Source organism: Oncorhynchus tshawytscha, linkage group LG33 (genome assembly GCF_018296145.1).
Source record: "Oncorhynchus tshawytscha isolate Ot180627B linkage group LG33, Otsh_v2.0, whole genome shotgun sequence".
Lineage (NCBI taxonomy): Eukaryota > Metazoa > Chordata > Actinopteri > Salmoniformes > Salmonidae > Oncorhynchus > Oncorhynchus tshawytscha.
Window position 1 is genome coordinate 16,570,076 of NC_056461.1, and position 24,224 is coordinate 16,594,299.

At 46.0% G+C, this 24,224-nt stretch overlaps 1 protein-coding gene across 3 annotated transcripts in view; it reads right to left on the minus strand.

Moving 5' to 3' along the window:
- arhgef28a (Rho guanine nucleotide exchange factor (GEF) 28a) overlaps window positions 1-21,522 on the minus strand; it is a 106,964-nt gene extending 85,442 nt beyond the window's left edge. For all 3 annotated transcript variants that reach the window (XM_024397277.2, XM_024397276.2, XM_024397275.2), the window contains exons 1-3: window positions 21,240-21,522; window positions 9,838-9,881; window positions 400-550 (exon numbers count right to left, since the gene is read on the minus strand). In XM_024397277.2, the coding sequence (XP_024253045.1) occupies window positions 400-550; window positions 9,838-9,870 (184 nt within the window). In that variant the 5' untranslated portion in view covers window positions 9,871-9,881; window positions 21,240-21,522. The remainder of the gene's footprint in view (window positions 1-399; window positions 551-9,837; window positions 9,882-21,239) is intronic.
- Window positions 21,523-24,224: the final 2,702 nt, after the last annotated feature.

A 24,224-nucleotide genomic window follows, 5' to 3' on the forward strand; every position in this document is an offset into this window, starting at 1 on the left:
GGAGAGGAGACGAACAGACGACTGATGATGGAATGTGACAACAATACGGTCTGAGAGTCCTGCTGACACCGAGGCTGTCCTAATATGGACACAATAAGACAAGAATAGTTTTCTGCTCCCAAACATGATTTCTATTGAAGATTGTGATCTAGCAACAATGTTTGGACCAACATGGTCTTCATTAAGTTAGGCAAACTACTGCTATGAATACATCTACTGGCTTTATTAGAATCCATGTTATTTATGACCTAAAATTTGAATAAAAAGGGGAACTAATGATAACTGGAGGCAATGACCCCATTTCAAACTAAGGGTTCTGTTCTAACCTCAGTCAGTAGCCCTGTGTGTCACTGTCAGACTGATCTGGGATCAATGGGCACCAGGAATTGTGGGACTCACCTGGAACAGTGAAGCACAGAGACTTTCCATCCTCTGTTCTCTTCCCTACAGTAACATGGACTAGTCTGGAACCTTCTAAAACCACATAGAACTCTGTCTGTTCTGGTTCTAGATCTGGAACCTGCAGAAGAGCACACACTTCCAATTGGCCCTGAGAAGAGAGATCGACAGAGAGAGAACGACAGAGAGAGAAAGGGGGTGGGGATAAAAAGGGTTTTACTGTGTGATATCACAATATGGTTTCATTGGTTTTCTATCTAGAGAGAAGACAGCTCATCAACACATTCCTGTGACTGTTCATCAAGGACACCATTCATAATGTTACATTATGGACTATAACTACTGTTCTCTGAAGGAAAGTAACAAGGTACAATACCACTATAGGGAGTGGTACTCTCGCGACTTCAATTGAAGAACTAGAATCACACCTGACAAGGCCAATGAAACTATGGGGAATGGAGTCCCGCCTCAACGGATACTAAATGAAATGGCCCATGGCAGACCTCCCAGACCCCAACCCCGCAAGATGCAATAGACTGGGTATGCGCATCCTGCGCGCTGCTTCATGACCCTTTCCTGGCCCAGCTGTAAGCATCACCACTTGTGTGGTGATGCCCAACTCAATGCAGCATAAATATCCCCTGCAGTCAACCCTTTAAATAGCTGCCAGACCCCTGGTGGAGTGGGCCCGCACGCCGCTAGGTAACCTTTGCCCCTTCCTGCTATATGCCACCTTAGTCTCCAGGGGCAAACTGAGTACAGGAAGGGTGTACGGATAATGTGTGGAGGTCCCCAACACATTTAACCTGAGGCCAAAGCCATGAGCAGGGAGGTCTTGTGGGAGAGGATCTTCAGATCCGACTCCAGAGTCTCAAAGGGGGCCGCACTCAGTGCCTCCAAAACCAGAGCCAAAACGCATGTAGGTGTAATAGGTTTAGAGACCAGTCTGAGACGGTGCACACCTTTCAGGAACAGCACAGGGGGTGGCCACCCGGTGTGGCTCTGTTAATTCCCACATGACGCCCTGAGATAACGGCCATGTACACTTGGAGAATGCCCGACCCTGCTATCAAAGCTCCTGTGGGAACATAAGGATGTCCCTCCCAGACCTCAAACGCCTACCTCTTTCACACATACAGTTGTGGAATGAATGTTAACAATAACGTTCAGAGGTAAACCTCTAGCAAATCAGAAAATCTACAGCTTGGCGCGCCAAACCTGCCTATGTGCCTGGGACAACAGGTCCCTGCGCAACGGGAGTTGCCACGGGACCCCGCCCAACAGGCTAATGATCTCCGTGAACCAAGGCCCCCAGGGCCAATGGGGAGCCCTCCTGGCGCAACCCTCTCCAATGTGGGCTGAATCAGCTCCACGGGAGGAAATCCATAAAGGAGGCTCCGAGGCAACTGGAGCGCCAGGAGTTCCGTTCCCAACGGAGAGCTCGGGTCCCTCTGACACTGCATGTTTTCTCACGATGTGGAAAGGTCTAGGTTGGCCCTGCCCGAACCTCTCCCATATCTGGGTAACCACCCAGGTGTCTAGCCACCTAGGGCCACCCTGGATAGCAGATCCGGACCCGAGCAAAAGCAAGAGCACCCCGCTCCACAGCAACAGGGAGCGTACCAAAGCGAGGACAGGGAGAGACCGGGTCCCCCCCTGCTTGTTGATGTAAGCTACTGTCGTCATGTTTTCAGGTCTGACCAGCACATGCCAGCCCAACAACGAGGGAGGAGAAGCCCGAGTGCCAAATACACTGTCAGAAGCTCCAGGTAATTGATAGGCCAGGCGCTCTGTGCCACAGTCCATACCCCCAGAATCGAGTAGCCATTGCACAGCACGCCCCATCCTTGGGGGGGTCGTGACCACCTTGCAGAACAACACCTGGCCCATGAGAACCGCTTGCGACAGTAATCAGCTAGTAATCAGCTATATCCGAATAGGTCGATCCCCAGTGTGGATCCATTGGCCTTTGCCCTGCTCCAACCTCCAGGCCTGCCACATCCTGATTATAGCCTATTTTTCTAAAGCCTATAACCAACATGACTTTTAACTTAACGCTCTCATAATGGTGATGAAAAGAACCACAGCCGGGTCACACTAACCCATCTGTGGTGTCTTGGGGATCAGGAGTCATTAGAGAAGGGCTCTGTAGCGGGATCTTTCTGAGTGATCCACACACACACACACACGACGTCAGGGGAGCCAGCCCTGAGCTACTGCCCTGAGCTACTGCAACAACAAGTTCCACAGCAAGTGGCCTGAATAAATAGCCTAGTAGCCTCAAAACAATAATGACTTCGAAAAACAGAAGACGCATCTGATATGCTGGCAGGACTCACCTACATTTACAAGTGCACGCATGCACACACACAAACAAGCACATGAACACGCACACACTACCGCCTAGTTTAACTTCCCTGGTCTTTGAATAATGTACAATAGCAACTATTGGAGCTGTGTTCTGCTATTCACTGAAGTGCAAAGTAGATCCGAAGTAGAGAAACAGGTTCTAATCCTCTTACAGAATCATAATAGGACTGATCTGAATGGCCCTTATTAAAAACAAATGACTTCATGGATCAGCTTTGATGAAATCAAATCAAATCTTATTAGTCACATGCGCCAAATACAACAGGTGTAGACCTTACAGTGAAATGCTTACTTACGAGCCCCTAACCAACAATGCAGTTTTTTAAAAATAAGGATAAGAAATAAAAGAAACAAACAATGAAAGAGCAGCAGTAAAATAAAAATAGCGAGACTATATACAGGGGGTACTGCTACAGAGTCAATGAGTGGGGGCACCGGTTAGTTGAGGTAATATGTACATGTAGGTAGAGTTATTAAAGTGACAATGCATAGACGATAATAACAGAGAGTAGCAGGGTTGTAAAAGGGGGGGGGGATGCAAATAGTCTGGGTAGACATTTGATTAGATGTTCAGGAGTCTTATTGCTTGGGGGTAGAATCTGTTTAGAAGCCTCATAGACTTAGACTTGGTGCTCCGGTACTGCTTGCCGTGCAGTAGCAGAGAGAACAGTCTATGACTAGGGTGGCTGGAGTCTTTGACAATTTTAGGGCCTTCCTCAGACACCGTCTGGTATAGAGATCCTGGATGGCAGATGGCAGGAAACTTGGCCCCAGTGATGTACTCTGCACTACAGTTTGCACTACCCTCTGTAGTGCCTTGCGGTCGGAGGCCGAGCAGTTACCATACCAGGCAGTGATGCAACTGGTCAGTATGCTCTCAATAGTGCAGCTGTAGAACCTTTTGATGATCTGAGGACCCAGGCCAAAGCTTTTCAGTCTCCTGACGGGGAATAGGTTGTCATGCCCTCTTCAAGACTGTCTTTGTGTGCTTGGTACATGTTAGTTTGTTGCTGATGTGGACAGCAAGGAACTTGAAACTCTACCTGCTCCACTGCAGCCCCTTCGATGAGAATGGGGGCGTGCTCGGTCCTCTTTTTCCTGTACTTCTCAATCATCTCCTTTGTCTTGATCACGTTGAGGGAGAGGTTGTTGTCCTGGCACCACACGGCCAGGTCCCTGACCTCCTCCCTATAGGTTCTCGTTGTTGTCGGTGATCAGGCCTACCACTGTTGTGTCATCGGCAAAATGAATTATGATGTTGGTGTCGTGCCTGGCCATGCAGTCATGAGTGAACCGGGAATGCAGGAGGGGACTGAGCGCACACCCCTGAGGGGCCCCTGTGTTGAGGATCAGCATGTTACCTACCCTTACCACCTGGGGGCGGCCCATCAGGAAGTCCAGGATCCAGTTGCAGAGGGAGGTGTTTAGTCCCAGGGTCCTTAGCTTATTGATGAGCTTTGAGGGCACTATGGTGTTGAACGCTGAGCTGTAGTCAATGAATAGCATTCTCACATAGGTGTTCCTTTTGTCCAGGTGGGAAAGGACAGTGTGGAGTGCAATAGAGATTGCATCATCTGTGGATCTGTTGGGGCAGGATAGAAATTGGAGTGGGTCTAGGGTTTCTGGGATAATGGTGTTAATGTGAGGCATGACCAGCCTTTCAAAGCACTTCATGGCTACAGATGTAAGTGCTACGGGTTGGTAGTCATTCAGGCAGGTTACCTTAGTGTTTTTGGCACAGGCACTATGGTGGTCTGCTTAAAACATGTTGGTATTACAGACTCGGACAGGGAGCGGTTGATAATGTCAGTGAAGACACTTGCCAGTTGGTCACCGCATGCTCGCAGTACACGTCCTGGTAATCCGTCTGGCCCTGCGGCCTTGTGATTATTGACCTGTTTAAAGGTCTTACTCACATCGGCTGCGGAGAGCATGATCACACGGTCTTCCGCAACAGCTAGTGCTCTCATGCATGTTTCAGTGTTATTTGCCTCGAAGTGAGCTTAGAAGTAATTTAGCTTGTCTAGTAGGCTTGTCTGGTAGGCCGTATATCATTCGCGTCGGGCTCATCAGACTCGTTAAATGAAAAAAGGATTCTGCCAGTCCGTGGTGAGTAAGCGCAGTCCTGATGTCCAGAAGCTATTTTCGGTCATAAGAGACGGTAGCAGCAAAATTATGTACAAAATAAGTTTAAAAAATAAGCTGCAAATAAACAAACAAAAAACACAATCGGTTGGGGACACGTAAAACATCAGCCTTCTTCTCCAGCACCATTGTTACATCAAAGATCATCTGAGGCCATAGTGTTTAGAACTCTGCCATTCCAACATAGAACTCTGATATTTCAACTGCCATACCAACTTTCAGCACCTATACAGCAGGCTACCTTTGGGGCGGCAGGTAGCCTAGTGGTTAGAGCGTTTGACTAGTAACCGAAAGATCGAAGAATCCCCGAGCTGACAAGGTAAAAAACTGTCATCCTGCCCTGAGGCAGATAATTCACTGTTCCTAGGCTGTCATTTAAAATAAGAATTTGTTCTTAACTGACTTGCCTAGTTAAATTAAAGGTAAAAATAAAAAATATGTTGTTTTATACCTATGCACATGACAAGGCAAAGGGAACATTGATGTACATTCCAGAATGTGAATCACACAGAGGTCTTCAGGGTGGCTTTGTGTGTGTGCGCGCACATCGGAACAGAGAAATGTTACAGTACACTGCCTGAGCCACATACCTCTGAACAAATCTAGCACACTAATGACACATTAATGTAAAAGTCAAAATGACAGACACTCAAACTCGCATGGCATCATAAGCATTATAGGGACTTATTTGTAAAAAGTCACCTGAATTTTTTGTGCAAACCTACTGATACCATGTATGAAGAACGATACACAAAATTGAAAGTTATCATCATGTCTAAATGTAAGTCTTTAAAAACCATGTCCCAAGGCTATTGCACTGAATGATTGGTGCAGTAGATTATACTTGTATTAGTGGGTCTTCTGTGCAATGTAGCCACACACATTATGTGGTAGACTTAATGTGTTTTATCATAGTTGCTTGCATCCAAAAGGCCCCATTATAACGTTTCAGGTAAGACCCAAGTGCAGACTGTGTTGAAGTAGCAATGTTTATTGCAGCAATAGGGGCACGCAAACAACAGGTCAAGGCAGGCAGGGGTCAATAATCCAGAGCGGTGGGGCCAAGGTACAGGACGGCTGGCAGGCTCATGGTCAAGGGCAGGCAGAGTGGTCAGGCAGGCGGGCTCAGAGTCCAGGCAGACAAGGGTCAAAACCAGGAGGGCGAGAGAAAGAGAGACTGGGGAAAAGCAGGAGCTGAGAGAACGCTGGTTGACTTGACAAACAAGACGAACTGGCAACAGACAAACAGAGAACATGGGATACACAGGGGATAATGGGGAAGATGGGCGACACCTGGAGGGGGGTGGAGACAATCACAAGGACAGGTGAAACAGATCAGGGCATGACAGTACCCACCCTCTAGGGACACCACCTGGCAAAGGGCTGTGAGACATGGGTTTAGACACCTGAAAAGTAGGAAGTATACGGAGGGTACGGGGCAACAGAAGATGAACAGCAGAGGGGCTAATTATCTTGGAGCGGGGGGGAAAGGTCTCGGCTTCCGGGGGGTGTAGCCGCGGGGCTATAGTGGCGTGTCAGAGCTTCCGGCTTAACATCCTTGTTTACTGGTTGGTGTTGCAGAAGCGAAGTGGCCCGGGCCTTACTGAACCCCTCCCGGAGGTCCTGGTACTCCACGGGAATGGCGGAGAGATCCAGGGCAATTTCCAAGCACCCAGGAAGACGTCCCGGGGCAGGCAGAGCTGATTTCAGGCAATGAGTGTGGCAGAACAGGCTTCAGCTGACGATGGCACCAGTAGACCAGTCAATCGAGGGATTGTGTAGCTGGAGCCAAGAGAATCCCAATACCACAGGAACCAGCTGAGACTCAATTAGCAGAAATTGGATCATCTCGCTGTGGTTCCCCGATACTCGTAGGTTGATGGGGGTGGTATGGTGGGAGACCCAGTCTATAGAACGACCGTCCAGCGCTCTAACATTCATGGGAAAGGAGAGGGGTTGAGTGGGGATGCCCAGCTCGGACGGCAGGGCAACGTCCATAAGACTCATATCGGCTCCCGAGTCGATGAGTACCTGGAGAGACTTGGACTGGTCGCCCCACAGCAGTGTGGCATGGAGACGTGGCGAGTAGGGGGGGGAAGCTAAATTGTCATTAGGACAATTTCATTGCTACCAATGAGTTAGGTCTCTTGAAGTGACAGGTAGAGACATAATGACCGGCAGTACCGCAATACAGACAACTCTGGCTGTTAAGTCTGCGTACCTGTTCGGCTGGAGACAGCCTAGCCCTACCGAGCTGCATCGGCTCGGGAAGAGATAAATCGGCAGTCTTCGGAGGCTCTCGGGTAAGCTCAGATCCTCTCTGGGACGTAGACACCGGGGACTTCTGGAGTCCATCGGATGCAAGATGGGATCCTTGAACGAGCGATTGGGACCACAATCAAACCTCTTCTCCCTTCTGCGTTCCCATAGCCGTCCATCGATCCGTGAGTCGAGATCCGTCGGTAGTTCCGGGGCTGCAAGCTCGTCCTTTACTTCCTCCGATACTCCGTGGCGAACAGCGCTTCAGGGTTCCAGGCACCCTCCACTGCTATCGTGCGGAATTCCACTGCATAGTCTGCAACACTGAGGGAGTCCTGCCGAAGCTGGAGTAACCTCCGGGCAGCCTCTCTCCCGGACCCTGAACGAAACGAAGTGCAGCTAGTTTGCAGTCTTTCCAGCTTCAGTTTGAAGTTTTTTTTCAGTTTTTGCATTAGCTGTGTTGTTGGCTAACTCCTGTGAACAACAGTGTCCTGGCGAGAGAGCCAGGTGAAATCGTTTGACATGACTGTAAGTTAGCCGTAGTTGGCTAGCTAGTAAGCAAGGGATAAGAACGTTGTCAGCCAGTATGGCAATAGAACCTTTAGGACAAACGACTGGTTTGCATCCATAGATACAGAACAAAAAGACTTAACGACCGGGTCGAGTCTCTGGCAACCGAACCGATAGAACAAACAACCAGCCGGCTTGGGTAGCAACCCAAGATTTGTGTAGGGACTATATCTTGTGAAAGGATGAAATGGCATGAATAAATTCATCAAAATAACGTTTTTAATTCAAATATTTTGTATAAAAGTGCTAATGCCCTTGAAGCCGGTGTTTGGAAGATATAATGGCTCGACTTCATCTCGGGCCGCACAACACCCGTGGCAATATATCCACCCAACACCGGCTTCTCTGGCATTATCACTTAAATAGAATCCCTCACATTCTCCTCTTCTAACGCAAATCACCAGCGGCCTGCCAGTCGTCTACCAGGTAATCTCTCATAGCCAGCCAACAAAAGCACTGCCAGATCACCTCACACATACCACACACACACCCCAAATCACACAAACACACTTCATCTCATTCAAACTCAGTAAATCGCAGTCTGAAGGTTCCACACACAGCACAAACCACAAACCACCCCTTCAGACCAGACACAGGCAGTTACACAGTGAGAACTTCTATCAATACTACCGTTTGTTCATTGTACTGATTGTGGACTTTCTGGTGTGGTGAGAGGAAAGGCTCCATGTTGTCTTTGTGCAGGACTGCTACACCATAAAACTTTTACAGGCCAGTTACAATAACAGTCTTTAAATGAGTGAAATATAGCACAGCTTACATCCACAAAGCAGAGCATTTAAGTCTGGCTCTCATTCAGAGGTGAGAGGAGCCGTGCTGCAGAGGCAGAGCTATGACCTTAGGGTGGAGACTACACTTCATCTTGTAACACAGATGTACTAGTTCAATCTTTATGGTACATTTTTGGCCATACAGACATATACCAGTGAGAGTTAAACTGAAACATGGTAAAAACCTAGTAAACTCTAGTAAGAGTAAGTGAGTATCTGTGAGTACTTTCAAAGTAACAGCGAGCACTGTACCGTTTTAAAAATGTCACGGCTCACAGAATTTAAGTTCTGCAACCAGAGATAATGGTCTAAACAACAAGAGAAAACTAGGATATGAATCATGAATGTTACGTGTTCCATGTGACCCAGTCGCTTATTGCGGCCAGATTTACAGACCAAGCAGGCGACTAGGCTCTCAATAACAGAAAGAAAACATCTTCAGGTCAACTCTGAAACACTGGTAAACTAGTAAAAACAAACTGATACTCTACTCTCGCTCTGTCCTCCAGAAATCTGGCAAAACTTTAGTGACTGGCCGGCCGGCTGGCTGGCTGGCCCACCCAGGATTCTACCACACAAAAGAAGAGAGGAAGAGAAAAAAAGGGCAGTGGGAGAATGAGGGAAAGAGAGATAGAGGGAGAGAGTAAGAGAGACAGTAAGAGAGAGAGAGAGTAAGAGAGCGAGTCATTACACATTTAATGAAAATAAATGAGAAGCTTTAAAATGACCTTCTGAAAACCCACTCCTAATTTACCTCAAATAGAAAACACATGTACTGACCTTTAGAATAAACATATAGCCACTCAGGTCTGGGCCTACCTGCTCAGAACCAATAAACAATACATTCATCTTTTATAGTTCTCATTCTCTCTTTTACTGGGCCCGATTTCCTTACCACTTGAGCACACTATTTATCAAACACACACATGCTGTCTCTCTCTCTCACACACACACACACACACACACACACACACACACACGCGCGCGCGCGTATGTATAAAATAATGGGCTTTTAGTGGTCTCAGTAGGCCTTGTCCATCTGGAGAACAGGCCGGATGTAAAGGTTTCTATCCCAGGGGAGTGTAACACACCAGGGTTAGATTACACCTGCAGCCCAACCTCAACACAACGCCAGTCAGTCAACCACCAACCGGAGGGAGAAACAGGGAACGGAGAGAGAGGAAATGAAAGGGCATAGAGAGAGAGGTAGCTGAGGAGAAACATTACAGGTAGTCACACACATGTAAGACACACACACACACACACACACACAGAGAGAATGAACAACAGTAATAGCAGCACTTACATATAGAGGCACTTCTCCTCTGTTCAACTCCATGTTCTGAGCATCTGATGAAACAATAAGAAGAAAAGTGACACGGTCATATATATTATTACCACCATAGTACAACTGTAATAACCAATATGTACCAACAACCCTGCATATATCTGATTAACAACACACTGGTATCATCAAAACAATGATCAGCACGCCGTGAAAATATATCCCAGATTTTGTCCAAACTCCTCTCTACAGTAATTCCAGTACTGAAGCAGTTTATTAAATTGGGCAGTCAGGGCTACAGCATCACAAGGCTCTGCTCTACGTGCGAGACACAGCCTAATCTCTTCGTCCTGGTATGTCGGAACATGAGGTCTTCTATGAAACACCGTTATCCTTTCATTATTATCCCATCTCTCCTTCCATTCCTCCATCCCTTCATATTTCTCTTTTTTTACTCCATGGGAAAGAGCGAACCAATCTGTTTGTCGGCGTCGAGACTACGTGTATTTTACCTGAACTTTCCCAGAATTAGAGAATCAGCTCAAATTGGAAGGCTTTAGTGTGCAGTCTGTCTTTGCAGGGTACGTTATTTGCTGTGTTTCTCTCTCTATTTTGTGGCAGGTTGCAGGAATGGAGGACACTGTGCTGAAAGTGTAACTTTAGCCACCTGCATACACCTGATCCGGTCTGAATTTACTCTCAGCTGTTTGTGTGTGTGAATACTGCATGACTTCAAAGTGAAAGAGAGATGCTGTCAGCCCTATAGAGATATAGCTCAGTCTAGACAAGGGAATGATGAGAAACAACTATCAAAGAGGAAAGCAACCAATAAATCTTAGTCTTGTGAGTTACATTTTCCTCTGTCGTTACATGATAAAAGTCCCTCAAATTACATCAAAACCCAGAGATTTTGACAGGTGATACTCAGTGGTGTGCTGGAAGGATGTCGCAGGAAATGAATATCACTGTCCTTTTCACTGACGGTTGCTAATGTAGTCAGAGGATATCCTTGTCAATAGATAAGGTGCCTGATGCCACGGGCTGGTGCGTGATTTTCATGATCCTGTAACAGGTATTGCTATTACCTGGTAATGTCACTCATGATATTATCATTCTATAATGGTGTTATCACTCTCATGGCTGCGGGGTCAGAAAGAAACTTTGGAACTATGGATATAAAACAAAACTTTCATAATACGGGTGCAGCGTAACAGTTTGTGTGTGTAGGGTCGCTGTTTATGTGTGTCACTGTCTGATATAGAATAACCTGTATGTTCTCTTTCAAATATTTGTTTCGGTATCTCACTATGGGATATCGTTGGACAAGCCTATCACTACGGAAGGTCAGACAGGTCGAGTGGCGAATGAGGAGAGACCCTACTCATTATCAGTCCCCACTCCCACGCTCTGGTCATTCTTGCTCTCTATAAGCTTTCCTCAGCACGACTTGGTCCTTGTCTTCCTGCTTCACTGTTCTCAGGCGAACTGCAAGGCAATAACGCTACCAAACGGAAAGACTTGCTTTGAGTAGAATTTGCTTCGTAGATACCCATAGACTTCCAGTCATTGCGCTAACGGTAGTTAGCATTGGCTCGTGAAACTACCTCTAACTTCCTTCATACTGGACACAGAGACACAAAAATCTGACTCTGGGGAAGTAGATGAAAGGCCTCATTACCAAAATCCCAAAGTATCCCTTTAACTCGAGGATAAAACCATTGTGTGTCTCTCAGAGTTATGGAACCTGCTACCCCTACTCAAGGAGAACCGAGCACAGCACCTGCCACAGCACCGGCTAGCCATGTGGGGATATGATAGCTGGCAAGGATACACACTGCTTGGGGGAAGAACATGCACTGACGGCTCTCGCTCACCCGGTGTCCTGCATGCATTATAAGGAGTTGCCGAGGACCGGCCTAAAACGGAGACTGCGTAAAGCAGCCCCCCCTCGAGACTCCTCTTCCTCATAGCCTTCGGGCGAGGAGGAAGCTCCACAACCCCAACCCCAAACCTCCTGAGCACCCTCCCTGAACTTACACCCGCTATTTGACGAACACACAGCGGGGGAGGGGGAGCTCGTTATCGAAGAGGATGACAGCATTAGTCGTCTCTTCCCTGACGAAGACAATCGGGAAGAGGAACTCCAAGCCCAGGGCTCAAGGCCCTCCAGTGCCCTAAGCGGAGCATTGAAACCCAAGAAGAAGTAATGGCTTATTGATGTTTGCAAGCGGGCTGCAGCCAAACTCAATACTGGGTGGAATGCACCTGAGGGGGGCGGCAATGCCGAGAGGGACTGGTTCGATGAGAAGAGAATCCCTTCTCGCACAATCCCGGGGAAGCAACTCCTCCTGACAGTCCCAGCCTGTTTGGCGGAAGCCAAACGTAACAAGGAAAAGCTCCTGTACAGCAATGCCCTGACTAGGGAGTTTGCAGCTTTGGACATGCAGGGCATGGAGGTGCTGGGTTTCAGCAAGCCTCCGGTTGGGGAGCAATCCTTGGCCAACCACCACAACCCCAGCTGTGTCTCCTCTCTGACCAGCATTTCCCTTCCTGGAAAGATGGAGAGCTTCTCAGTCTCAATCCTCCAGAAGGTCTAAGAGTCTGTGGCACTTTCAGTATGGACTCTTGAGTTTGCCACCGACGCTGCTTGACTAATTTCATATGTATATACTGGTTTCTACTCTACTCTACTGTATTTTAGTCAATACCACTCCGCCATTGCTCGTCGTAATACTGATATATTACTTAACTCCATTTTTTTTACTTTTAGATTTGTGTGTATTGTTGTGAATTATTAGACATTACTGCACTGTTGGAGCTAGGAACACAAGCATTTTGCTACATCCACAATAAATATATGTAGGTGACCAATAAAATTTGATTTAATAACACACCCCTACTGATGGCCTACCAGGTCAGAGCTGTTACAGGAGATGGGCAACCTCCTATGCATCGGGAGGGCTAACCGTGATCCCAAGGAGGAAATCTGGGTTGTCGCACATACAGTTGAAGTCGGAAGTTTACATACACTTAGGTTGGAGTCATTCAATCTCATTTTTCAACCACTCCACAAATTTCTTGTTAACAAAATATAGTTTTGGCAAGTCGGCTAGGACATCTACTTTGTGCATGACAAGTAAGTTTTCCAACAATTGTTTACAGAGATTATTTCACTTATAATTCACTGTATCACAATTCCAGTGGGTCAGAAGTTTACATACACTAAGTTGACTGTGCCTTTAAACTCCAGAAAATGATGTCATGGCTTTAGAAGCTTCTGATAGGCTAATTGACATAATTTTGAGTCAATTGGAGGTATTTCAAGGCCTACCTTCAAACTCTGCGCCTCTTTGCTTGACATTATGGGAAAATCAAAAGAAATCAGCCAAGACCTCAGAAACAAATTGTAGACCTCCACAAGTCTGGTTCATCCTTGGGAGCAATTTCCAAATGGCTGAAGGTACCGCGGTCATCTGTACAAACAATAGTATGCAAGTATAAACACCATGGGACCACGCAGCCATCATACCGCTCAGGAAGGAGACGCGTTCTGACTCCCAGAGATGAACGTGCTTTGGTGTGAAAAGTCCAAATCAATCCCAAAACAACAGCAAAGGACCTTGTGAAGATGCTGGAGGAAACAGGTACAAAAGTATCTATGTACACAGTAATACGAATCCTATAATCGACATAACCTGAAAGGCCGCTCAGCAAGGAAGAAGACACTGCTCCAAAACTGCCATAAAAAAGCCAGACTACGGTTTGCAACTGCACATTGAGGACAAAGATCGTACTTTTTGGAGAAATGTCCTCTGGTCTGATGAAACAAAAATATAACTTTTTGGCCATAATGGCCATTGTTATGTTTGGAGGAAAAAGGGGGAGGCTTGCAAACTGAAGAACACTATCCCAACCGTGAAGCAAGGGGGTGGCAGCACAATGTTGTGGGGGTGCTTTGCTCCAAGAGGGACTGGTGCACTTCACGAAATAGATGGCATCATGAGGAATTGAAAATTATGTGGACATACTGAAGTAACATCTCAAGACATCAGTCAGGAAGTTAAAGCTTGGTCGCAAATGGGTCTTCCAAATGGACAATGACCCCAAGCATACTTCCAAAGTTGTGGCAAATGGCTTAAGGACAACAAAGTCAAGGTATTGTAGTGGCCATTACAAAGCCCTGACCTCAATCCTATAGAAAATGTATGGGCAGAACTGAAAAAGCGTGTGCGAGCAAGGAGGCCTACAAAACCTGATTCAGTTACACTAGCTCTGTCAGGAGGAATGGGCCAAAATTCACCCAACTTATCGTGGGAAGCTTGTGGAAGGCTACCCGAAATGTTTGACCCAAGTTAACCAATTTAAAGGCAATGTTTCCAAATACTAAATGAGTCTATGTAAACTTCTGACTCACTGGGAATGTGATGAAAGAAATAAAAGCTTAAATAAATAATTTGCTCTACTATTATTCTGACATTTCACATTTTTTAAATAAAGTGGTGATCCTAACTGACCTAAGACAGGGAATTTTTACTCTGATTAAATGTCAGGAATTGTGAAAAACTGAATTCAAATGTAATTGGCTAAAGTGTATGTAAACTTCTGACTTCAACTGTATAAAAACCTGTCTCCAGAGGCGGCATTTAAAGCTGTGGGTGCACTGTGAGACTTGCAGTGGTTGGGGTGAGAGCCCTCTGGCTGAATATGTCCAGCCTATTAGACAAGGAGAAGGCAGACTTCCTCAATGCTCCTATTGGCGCGGCAGGCCACCGCCATGCGGCAGAGGTGCGAACTTCACAAGAAGAAGGGCAAAGCCTTCAACTTCACCTTGCTTCACATACCTAGGAACCGTGGAACCGCAGCAAGAAGAATGCATGGCTTCGGGGTAGGGAGAGGGCAGTACACTGGCGCTAGGGCCACTATAACCCCTGTGACGCTGCAGACTGCGAGCCCCCCAGTCAAGACCCAATAACAGAGGCAGCCAGTGGGGGAAGCGGTCCTTTGTTGCACCTGCAATGAGGCCCAGCCCCATTGATTCCCTTGGAGCGAAGAAGAGGTCAGTCCCCAGCGGCAGAGAGGGGCAGTCAACAGCTCACACCATATTCTAGCCTGTCCCCTCTTGGGCTGAGCGCAGACTTTCCTCCCCCAACAAAACGGGGGAGAGGCACAATTGCGCTCCATGAGCCCTATCCCCGTGCAGCGGCTCATTCCTATATGTCCAGCCACAGGGAAGAAGGAGGGAGTTCACTCAACTCTAGATCTGGGATGATGAACCGAAAATAGATCGACACAGACCATACCGATCACTTCATACCATACCGATCAGCACTTTGCTGATATCGTTCATTACGGTAGTAGCCTATACTAGAGAAATGTGAAGCAGCAAATAAAATAAGTTTGAAAAATAACTTGTGGGCAACTCGCTACAAGAGCAGTGAACTGGCACACATGCACAGTCCAGCCCTGAGTCCTGTCCACAGTCACAAAGGGGTAGACACTGCAGTGTTATGAAACCACCCGCTTTCAACGCTCCATTTTGGACCTACGGGTCCTCAACAGCTATGTGAGGAAGTTCATATTCTGTATGCTCAACGTGCTGTCTCGCTCTATTCGTCGAAGTGACTGGTTCACCACAGTTTACCTCACATTAGCATTTTGCCAGGTTTCTCAGGTTCACCTTTCAGGGCATGGCCTACGAGTACCTTGCTGTCTCCTTCGGGCTTGCATTAGCCACCCAGACGTTCAGCGTGTTAAAGCGGCTTTGGCATCCTGGTTCAAGATCAACCAGAAAAAGAGCTTAGTTTGGTGCAAATTCAGAGACTAGATAGAATACCTGGGCGTCAGACTGGATTCTCTCTCTTCTGGACCACACTATCGGTCAGCCACATCACGCCGTTCCATCAGTGTATTGCCCTGTTCAGAATATGTCTCAGAGTACTGGGGTTGATGGCTTCCACCATTTCAGTAGTACTACTGGGACTACTGAGGATGAGAGACTCCCAGCATTGGGTTTCTGCCCAGTGCCTGTGTACTTTGTCACCTAAATCGAAAGGTAAAAGGTGACCACAGTCTGTCTCTCGGTCCTCCACCACTGGAGGAGCCCCTTCAGCTTCGTTACAGGCATTCTCCTAGGGGTAGTGTCAGTGAGGTGTTGACGACAGAAGTATCACTCACGGGATGGGGCCCAGTTCACGAGGGAAGAGCGGTAAACAGGTAAAACTATGGTAAAGTGGTAAAACTACCTTGACCTACTGACAGTATTCCTATCTCCAAAACACTTTTTGCTCTTCTTCTGGAATTGTCACATCCTGGTCAGGACAGACAATACGACTGTGATAGCATACATCAACCGCCAGGGTGGCACTCACTCTCGGCATCTACGTAGACTGGCTGTCAAGATTATTCTGTGGAACAGAGCACAACTCCTCTCATTACGCGTGACTGATGTCCCGGGAGTACTGAACGTAGGAGCAGACTTGTTGTCCAGAGGGAATCCCATTCATGGGGATTGGAGGCTCAATCCCCAAGTGCTGAACCAGATCTGGGATAGATACGGTCGAGTATCTTCACATAATACAAAGACGCACACTGCCCGCTGTTCTTTGCCCTGGCAGGAGATGCACCACTAGGGGTGGACACTCTGGCACACCCTTGGCCAAGGGTGCTGCTCTATGCTTTTCCTCCTTTCTACCTAATACTCCCTACTCAAGCTTTGTTCCCTCACACTGGTTAATCTTGATAGAGGTTAAATGCACACAATAATATCATTATTGTTGATAGTTTAAAACGTTTGCATGCTTTGCAAGACGAATGATTTTCCCTAATAATCTGGTTTTTATGGACACTTGTGGTGATCGGGTCAGCTGTTTGTTCACTTGCAAGAAATGCTTAATTCGGCAGGAATTTATAAGGCTATGCGAGAGGTTATAGACCTAGAGTCAGTGTCCAGATTTTAGTTTCTATTTAACCCATCTGACCAGTAGGCTACAGTTCAAGCCTATTTGAAATCCATCTTGTGACTGTCGAAATGGTATCACAATCATCACACATAACACTGCTATAATCCTCTTTTACCACTTCAAATCTTTCCAAAACATTACTTTTCTGGACGTCCCTTCTCTTTTACTCTCCATTTCGCAGCTTTTCTCTTACTGTTCTGCCCCTGGCCATCATCGTCAATAAGAATTTGTTCTTAACTGACTTGCCTAATTAAATAAAGGTTGTTTGGTCAAACTGAAATTAGGCAAACTATTAGAATTTTAGCAACCAGGCAAAGATGGACATTTCTGAATAGTCCCTATTTAAATAAATGCAGAAAATCGCCAATCTAAATAAATGTTTGCAAAGCCTATTTGATTCTGAGATCGTACATATTAAGTCTATGTGAAAACTTAATTTTCCCACACTTTCTTCACTCACAAAAAAAAGGGAGGCTTGCACTACCATTGCTGGCACATGCACATAAAGAAATACACTGCCAGAACACAGATTAAGCTGTTTACATGTCCTAATAATTAAAAAGATTGCCCAGAAAAGCAGTTGTTTCAATCAGTATATGCTTACTTTGATTTTGAATTGACACCGATTAAGATTAGCAGAGTAAAGTGTTCACATGACAAATGCCACACTCGGCCTACTGCCATAATCAGTTTAAAATCAGATTATTAGTGCTCATGTAAACATACTCAGTGGGACTTTGTCTTCGTGTTTCTAGGATATTGACATTGTTTTGTTCACATGCTAGGTTGTTAGTTTGAGTTGGAAAGAACTGCTAGCGAAGAGACATTGAAGATTCTCATCTTTTCTATTATTTTTTTCAGACACCATGGGAGGGCCCTGTTACCCCGGTAACTGCATACCATTAACTGCAAAGCAGGATACCCTGGCAGAATGATATAATATCATGTGGAATTGTATCAAATTTTTGTTTTGCAAACTCTGCTATTCTGCATTCAGTACAGAAAAAAACTCCATGCAAAAAAACTCTAGAGCTACGCAAATTAAATTAAAGGGAAACTATACAATCCAAAATTGTCACGCCCTGGCCATAGAGAGGCTTTTATTCTCTATTTTGTTTAGGCCAGGGTGTGACTACGGTGGGCATTCTATGGTCCTTTTTCTATGTTTTTGTATTTCTTTGTTTTTGGACGGGTATGGTTCTCAATCAGGAACAGCTGTCTATCGTTGTCTCTGATTGAGAACCATACTTAGGTAGCTCTTGCCCACATGGGTTTTGTGGGTAGCCATTTTCTCTTTAGTGTGTTTTGCACCTGACGGAGCTGTTTCGGTTGTTTCTTTTGTTCCTTGTTGAATTTAGTGTTCAGTTTATTACAATAACGATGAACACTTACCACACTGCGCATTGGTCCTCTCCTTCTCACAACGAATATCGTTACAGAACTACCCACCACCAAAGGACCAAGCAGCGTGGTGAAAAGGAGGAATGGACATGGGAGGACATCTTGAACGACAAGGGATCCTACAAATGGGAGGAGATCCTGGCTGGAAGGGATCGCTTCCCATGGGAACAGGTGGAGGCAGCTAGGAGAGCGGAGGCAGCAAGAAAAGGGAACCAGCGATGAGGGAACACGGCTGGCAAGGAAGCCCGAAAGGCAGCCCCAAAAATTTCTTGGGGGGGGTCCACACGGGGAGTTGGCTCAGGTCTGACTCTGCCCCCCCCCAATAAATTTTTGGGGCTGCCTTTCGGGCTTCATTGCCAGCCGTGTTCCCTCATCGCTGGTTCCCTTTTCTTGTTGCCTCCGCTGTGCTTACCGTAAGGAGCCAAGGACGGAACCCGACGGAGCGTGTACGAGATTTGATGTCACCTGAGTCAGCTCTCCATACTCGTCCTGAGGTGCGTGTTAGCCGTCTGGTGAAGACTGTACCAGCCCCACGCACCAGGCCTCCTGTGCCAGAATGGCGCTACAGCTCTCCAAGACGTGCTTACCATGGCGGGGATCGTACTGGTCAGGCACCGTGTTATGCGGTGGAGCGCACGGTGTCTCCAGTACGCGTTCTTAGCCCGGTGCGCAACATCCCAGCTCCCCGCATATGCCGGGCTAGGGTGAGGATCCAGCCAGGACGGATGGTGCCAGCCCTGCTCTCCAGACCTCCAGTGCGTCTCCTCGGGCCAAGATATCCTGCGCCGGCGCACTGTGTCTCCCGTGTGTCTGCACAGCCCAGTGCATCCTGTGCCTGCGCCCCACACATGCCGGGCTAGAATCACCATCCAGCCAGGAAGGGTTGTGCAGGCCCTTAGTTCGAGACCTCCAGTGCGCTTCCACGGCCCGGTCTATCCTGTGCCTCCTCCAAGGACCAGGCTGTCTCTCCGTCTCCTTCCTGCATCTTGGTCCTCACCTTCTCCTTCCAACAGCCGTTACAAAAATATGTTTTTTATTTTCTTCCAAGACCTCAAAAGTAATATCCTGATGTGGTTTAAGGATTGTTGTGGACTTGGAAAAACAACCAAATCGGATGTTCTATTAAAATAAGTTATTTTTTTTTGTAAAAACGTGAAGAAAATCTGGGGGAAATCCGAAATCTGCAAAAACAAAGCCGAGAAACCGTAATTGTTGTTGGTGTTATTATGGCAAATAAATGCATTGGCTGGTAATAATTGTAAGTGTCAGGTAATGAGTGTCTGGTAGATTTTTTTTCATCTACCTGCCACAATGGCTGGTGGACCAAAAAGTTAGTTTTTAGGCCCTGTTCATAAACCATGTCGTGGGTTGCTCCAAAACCACTCTCAGGCATTTGTTTACACCTTGTTCAGTCATGTTACCTCATTAGCTAGCTAGCTAACAACCTGGTTACTTTACCAGTATATCTAGACATTTTTGGGCATGGAAAGAAAGGAAATAGCTTTTTCAAAAGATCAATGATCATAGAAATTAATGACTGATCTCTTACTATATCTCAATCATTTAAAAATATATATTCTGGTGCGCCTAGATTGTATGTTGTGCTTTTAACTTTTTTTTACGTTGGGAAAATATTAATTTAGATCCCTGCATACACCACTCGTCTTGAAAAAGCCTCAGGTGTTGTGACGTCCTCCTAACCCTGACCGCTCTACTCTTTAGTGCGTCTGTGTGTAAGAAAAGTGATTTTGGCCCCTAGCCAGACACTGGGACTGAGGAGACTAGCTGATGTGAACAATAACTAACCAGTCACTCTCTACACAATAGAGAACAAACACGTCAAAACCAGAAGGAACACAAGTTCTGACATCTGGTCATGTACCCAAATATTTTCAAATGTCAACATCCTGAGAGGTCAAGTGGGAATGAATCTGGTTACTGTCACATGACAACACCCACGTCAACTGTACATTACCTGCACTGGTGAATCTTGATTTCACCATATCATTTGGTAATTCCAAAATGTAGCAGCTCATTGTCTTTGGTGCATTTGGCACAGGTGTGGTTGTGAGATAGAAATGATTCTCAGGAACATCTAGCTAAATGCTCATTGATGTGTTGATTCATGGCCCCTGAGAACGGGATGCAAGCTGGAATGATGACAATGTAACACAGCTGCCAAGACAAGCACAGTGTGAGTCCTCAGTCTAGGAAACAAAACCATTCTGCTTCAGTAAGGGCTGATATGCAGGTGAACTAAGATAGGAAAATGACTAGACATGTCTTTTTCAACCTGATTTATGATGCTATTAAAGTTGCAGACAGTATAATATATTAAAACTATGTCAACCTGACACATGCACCCTTATAAGAAAAAAACTATTTGGTTCCACTTCCAGGTAGAAAGAACCCTATTTGGGTTCCATGTAGAACCTTCTGTGAAAAGAGTTTACATTGAATCTAAAAGGGTTCTACCTGGAACCAAAAAGTGTTCTTCAAAGGGTTATCCTATGGGGACAGACAAAGAACTCGTTTAGGTTCTTGATAGCACCTTTTTTTCCTACGTGTACAAGAACGTGAAACAGCTCTATACACAATGCATTATCAACACTCACTGGAGTCCAAAACATAGATCCTTATCCAAGACCTTATGGAACAAATTACCTCCCTCTAACAATACATTAGAAACTAACACTGCGGCACATTTTGTCATTGTATTGCATTTGTCAAAAAGTGTTTAACAAAAACCTTGCTCGACCCAAGTGTCTAGAAAGAAAAGCTCAGGGTGTCAGTGGCAAATAATTGCAAAGGTATGGAAGAAACCTTGAGGGGAACTGTACTCTAGAGAGCCCAACCTCAGCAGTACACCGTGATATACGTATTTATAACGCATTGTAACATCCTCATCTGCCTGCAGTCAGCTAGCCTATGCACTATTGGAAGAGCGTTGGCATACAACTGCTTGCATTTTGAATGGGGTTACATATTACAAATTGTCTGTCTATATTTGTTTTGCTAGACTAGATGCAAAGCGCAACATTGTGTTGTCGGATTTAACTTTACCTGAGTCGTCCGCGCTCCGTTCGCTAGACCTGTTGAAAGCGCTTCCTGTGTAGAAAGTTGAGCGATCACTTTCCAACGTCCTATCTATCTCCTAAAAGTCTCAACGTTTACTAATTCCCCCCAATAGGTAATAGTAAAAACGATCAATAACACGACAGTTTGCGAATCGATTTCGTGAAGTCTTCAGTTCGGTACGAAGAGTGTAGGCAAACTTTATTTTTGGAGAACTGGGTTTCCCTAAGCACCGCTGCCAGGCTCGTTCTGCCGGCCCTCTCCTCCACTGTGCGTGGCGGTCCAACCCCTCCTCCATCAGTGACAACCCAGTCCCTCATTAATGATGTAGAAATAAGCACCATGTTTTTATGTGCTAATAACACAAAAATCATGGCGCATCGAACTCTATCAATGTCACGCCACTTCTGAATCCCTTAACGCGCTGCGCTCTCGGATTTTGCTGATTATATTTGGACGGAGCTAGCTATTTTACAGTGAAATTAACAATAATCTAGTATTTTCTGTGTTGACAGGGTTGATCAGTGAAGCTGCAGGTCTCCCCTCTACGGGTCAATTACACCGTTACGTGTCCACGGACCTGGATGAGATGGGAGACATGACGCCACTTGATTTCCACTTTTAATTCACAGGTGAGGTCGTGGTGAGTGGGACTCGGTTTACTATGTACGTGCAGTGCTCCAGAAAGTATTCATGCCCCTTGACTTATTCCACATTTTGTTGTGTTACAGCCTGATTTCAAAATATGACATCGTTTTTTTTGTTGTAAATCACACACCCTTAATGACAAAGTGAAAACATGTTTTTAGACATTTTTGCTAATTTGTTGAAAATGAAATATAGAAATATCTCATTTAACCCTTGTGTTGTCTTAAGGGTAAAACAATGATCCGCCACTATGTTTAACAGCAGAGAAAACCCCCTAAATGATATTTTTTCAACTTGAAATTTGATTACTTTTCCTAGAGTGACCCCAACATTAGATAAAGTGAAACATCGTCTTTGTTCATATTCCCAATGAAGCTGTACACCACCAGGGTACAAAGATTGTCTTAGGGTCATTTTTGACCCGGCAGTTATAAAATCATTTACACACCACGAAAACACACACACACACAATGAGAAATTGAGATTGTGTGCTATTGGTTGAACTTTCTTGTGCATGTGCAGCATCTCCCCTCCACGACCCCACACATGACCCAAGTTCACAGACAAAATAAACCATTTCAGACTAAATAAACATTTCTTGAAAGCATTGTTTACTAATGGGGAATGCAGTCAGAGGCTATAAAGGTGCTGCAGATGACAGTCCCCCCAGTTCTCTCTTTGCTGAAGCCATGAGTGCACGATTCAGTGCCCAACAGGTCGTAGACCTGATTTATTAAGATGTCCAGGAGGAATAAGGAAACAAATTATTTAGAAGAGGAGGAGGTATCTGAAGATGGGGAAGAATTACAACCCAGAGCACAATGCATCATCTTCAGATGAAGAAATCACCCAAGCTGAAAGAGAGACATTTCTGTCAAAGAACAGCAAAATAACATGGTCCTTGTCACCATATGACAACCAGGGCAGGATGGCAGCACAAAATGTCATAAGGATGACCCCAGAGCCCACAAGACATGCGGTAGCCCATGTCCAGGACAGTGCCTCAACATTCTACAGGTTCATCACACCAGCCTTCAAAAAAAATCATCCTGGAGATGACAAATTTGCAGGGTTTCCGTAAATATGGAGACAACTGGAAAAAGATGGATGAGATTGACCTGCGTGCCTATACAGGGCTGCTAATCTTAGCAGGTATGTATAGGTCCCGAGGCGAGGCTACATGTGGTCTCTGGGATTCTGAGAGTGGAAGGGAGATTTTCTGTGCCACGATGCCACTGAGTCTTTCACACTTTCTCAAGAATGCTATGGTTTGATAACCATGAGTCAAGACCTGCAAGACGTGTGAGAGACAAACGAACAACCATAAGAGGTCTGGGAGAAGTGGATTGAGCGTCTGACAAACCTCTACAACCCTGGGCCTGCAGTAACAGTGGATAAGCAACTGGTTCCATTCAGAGGTACATTTTTATTTTCATATCTGTAATGTAAGTGATTTTCACTGTTCGTTTTATTATGTATTGCTGTAATATCCTTGACGTATGTTATTGTTTTCTGTGACACATACTAATTACTGATAGTAATCTCTTTTGTCAAAAGGTCACTGTTCTTTCCGGCAGTATATGCCCAGCAAGCCAGCAAAGTATGGCATCCAGATATGAGTGGCCTGTGACGCACAATCCAGCTACGCTTGGAAGATGCAAGTCTATACAGGGAAGCCGACCAGTGGAGGCCCGGATAAGAACCAGGGGATGCGGGTTGTGCTTGATGTGACAGATGGACTGAGGGGGCACAATGTCACGTGTGACAATTTCTTCACCTCTTATGAGCTCAGCCAGCAGCTCCTGAAGAGAAAGATTACCATGGTTGGTACAGTTAGAAAGAACAAGCCTAAGCTCCCCCTGCACTCTCCGCAACAAGAGGGAGAGAGGCCTTCTCATCAAAGTTTGCCTTCACCCCCACCACCACTCTAGTTTCTTACCTCCCCACAAGAATGTGGTCCTCCACACTGCAAAAAACAGCTGAGATCAGTGATCGTGAGGACAGGAAGCCAGCCATCATCCTGGACTTACAACCACAACAAAGGAGGCGTAGACAACCTGGACAAGGTGATTGTAACTTACAGCTGCAGGAGGATGACTGCCCGCTGGCCCCTGGTCATCTTCCATAACATCATAGATGTGTCCTCATACAATTCCTGCATGATATGGAACAAGGTCAACCCTACCTGGATCCCTGATAAGCAGAACAAGAGGAGGGTGTTCCTGGAGCAGCTGGGAAAGGCACTTGTAACCCCACACATTCAAAGGAGGGAGTGCCTCCCCCGCACAGCAGCCTCTGCAGTGCTTGTGAAAGCTGTTCAGGGGG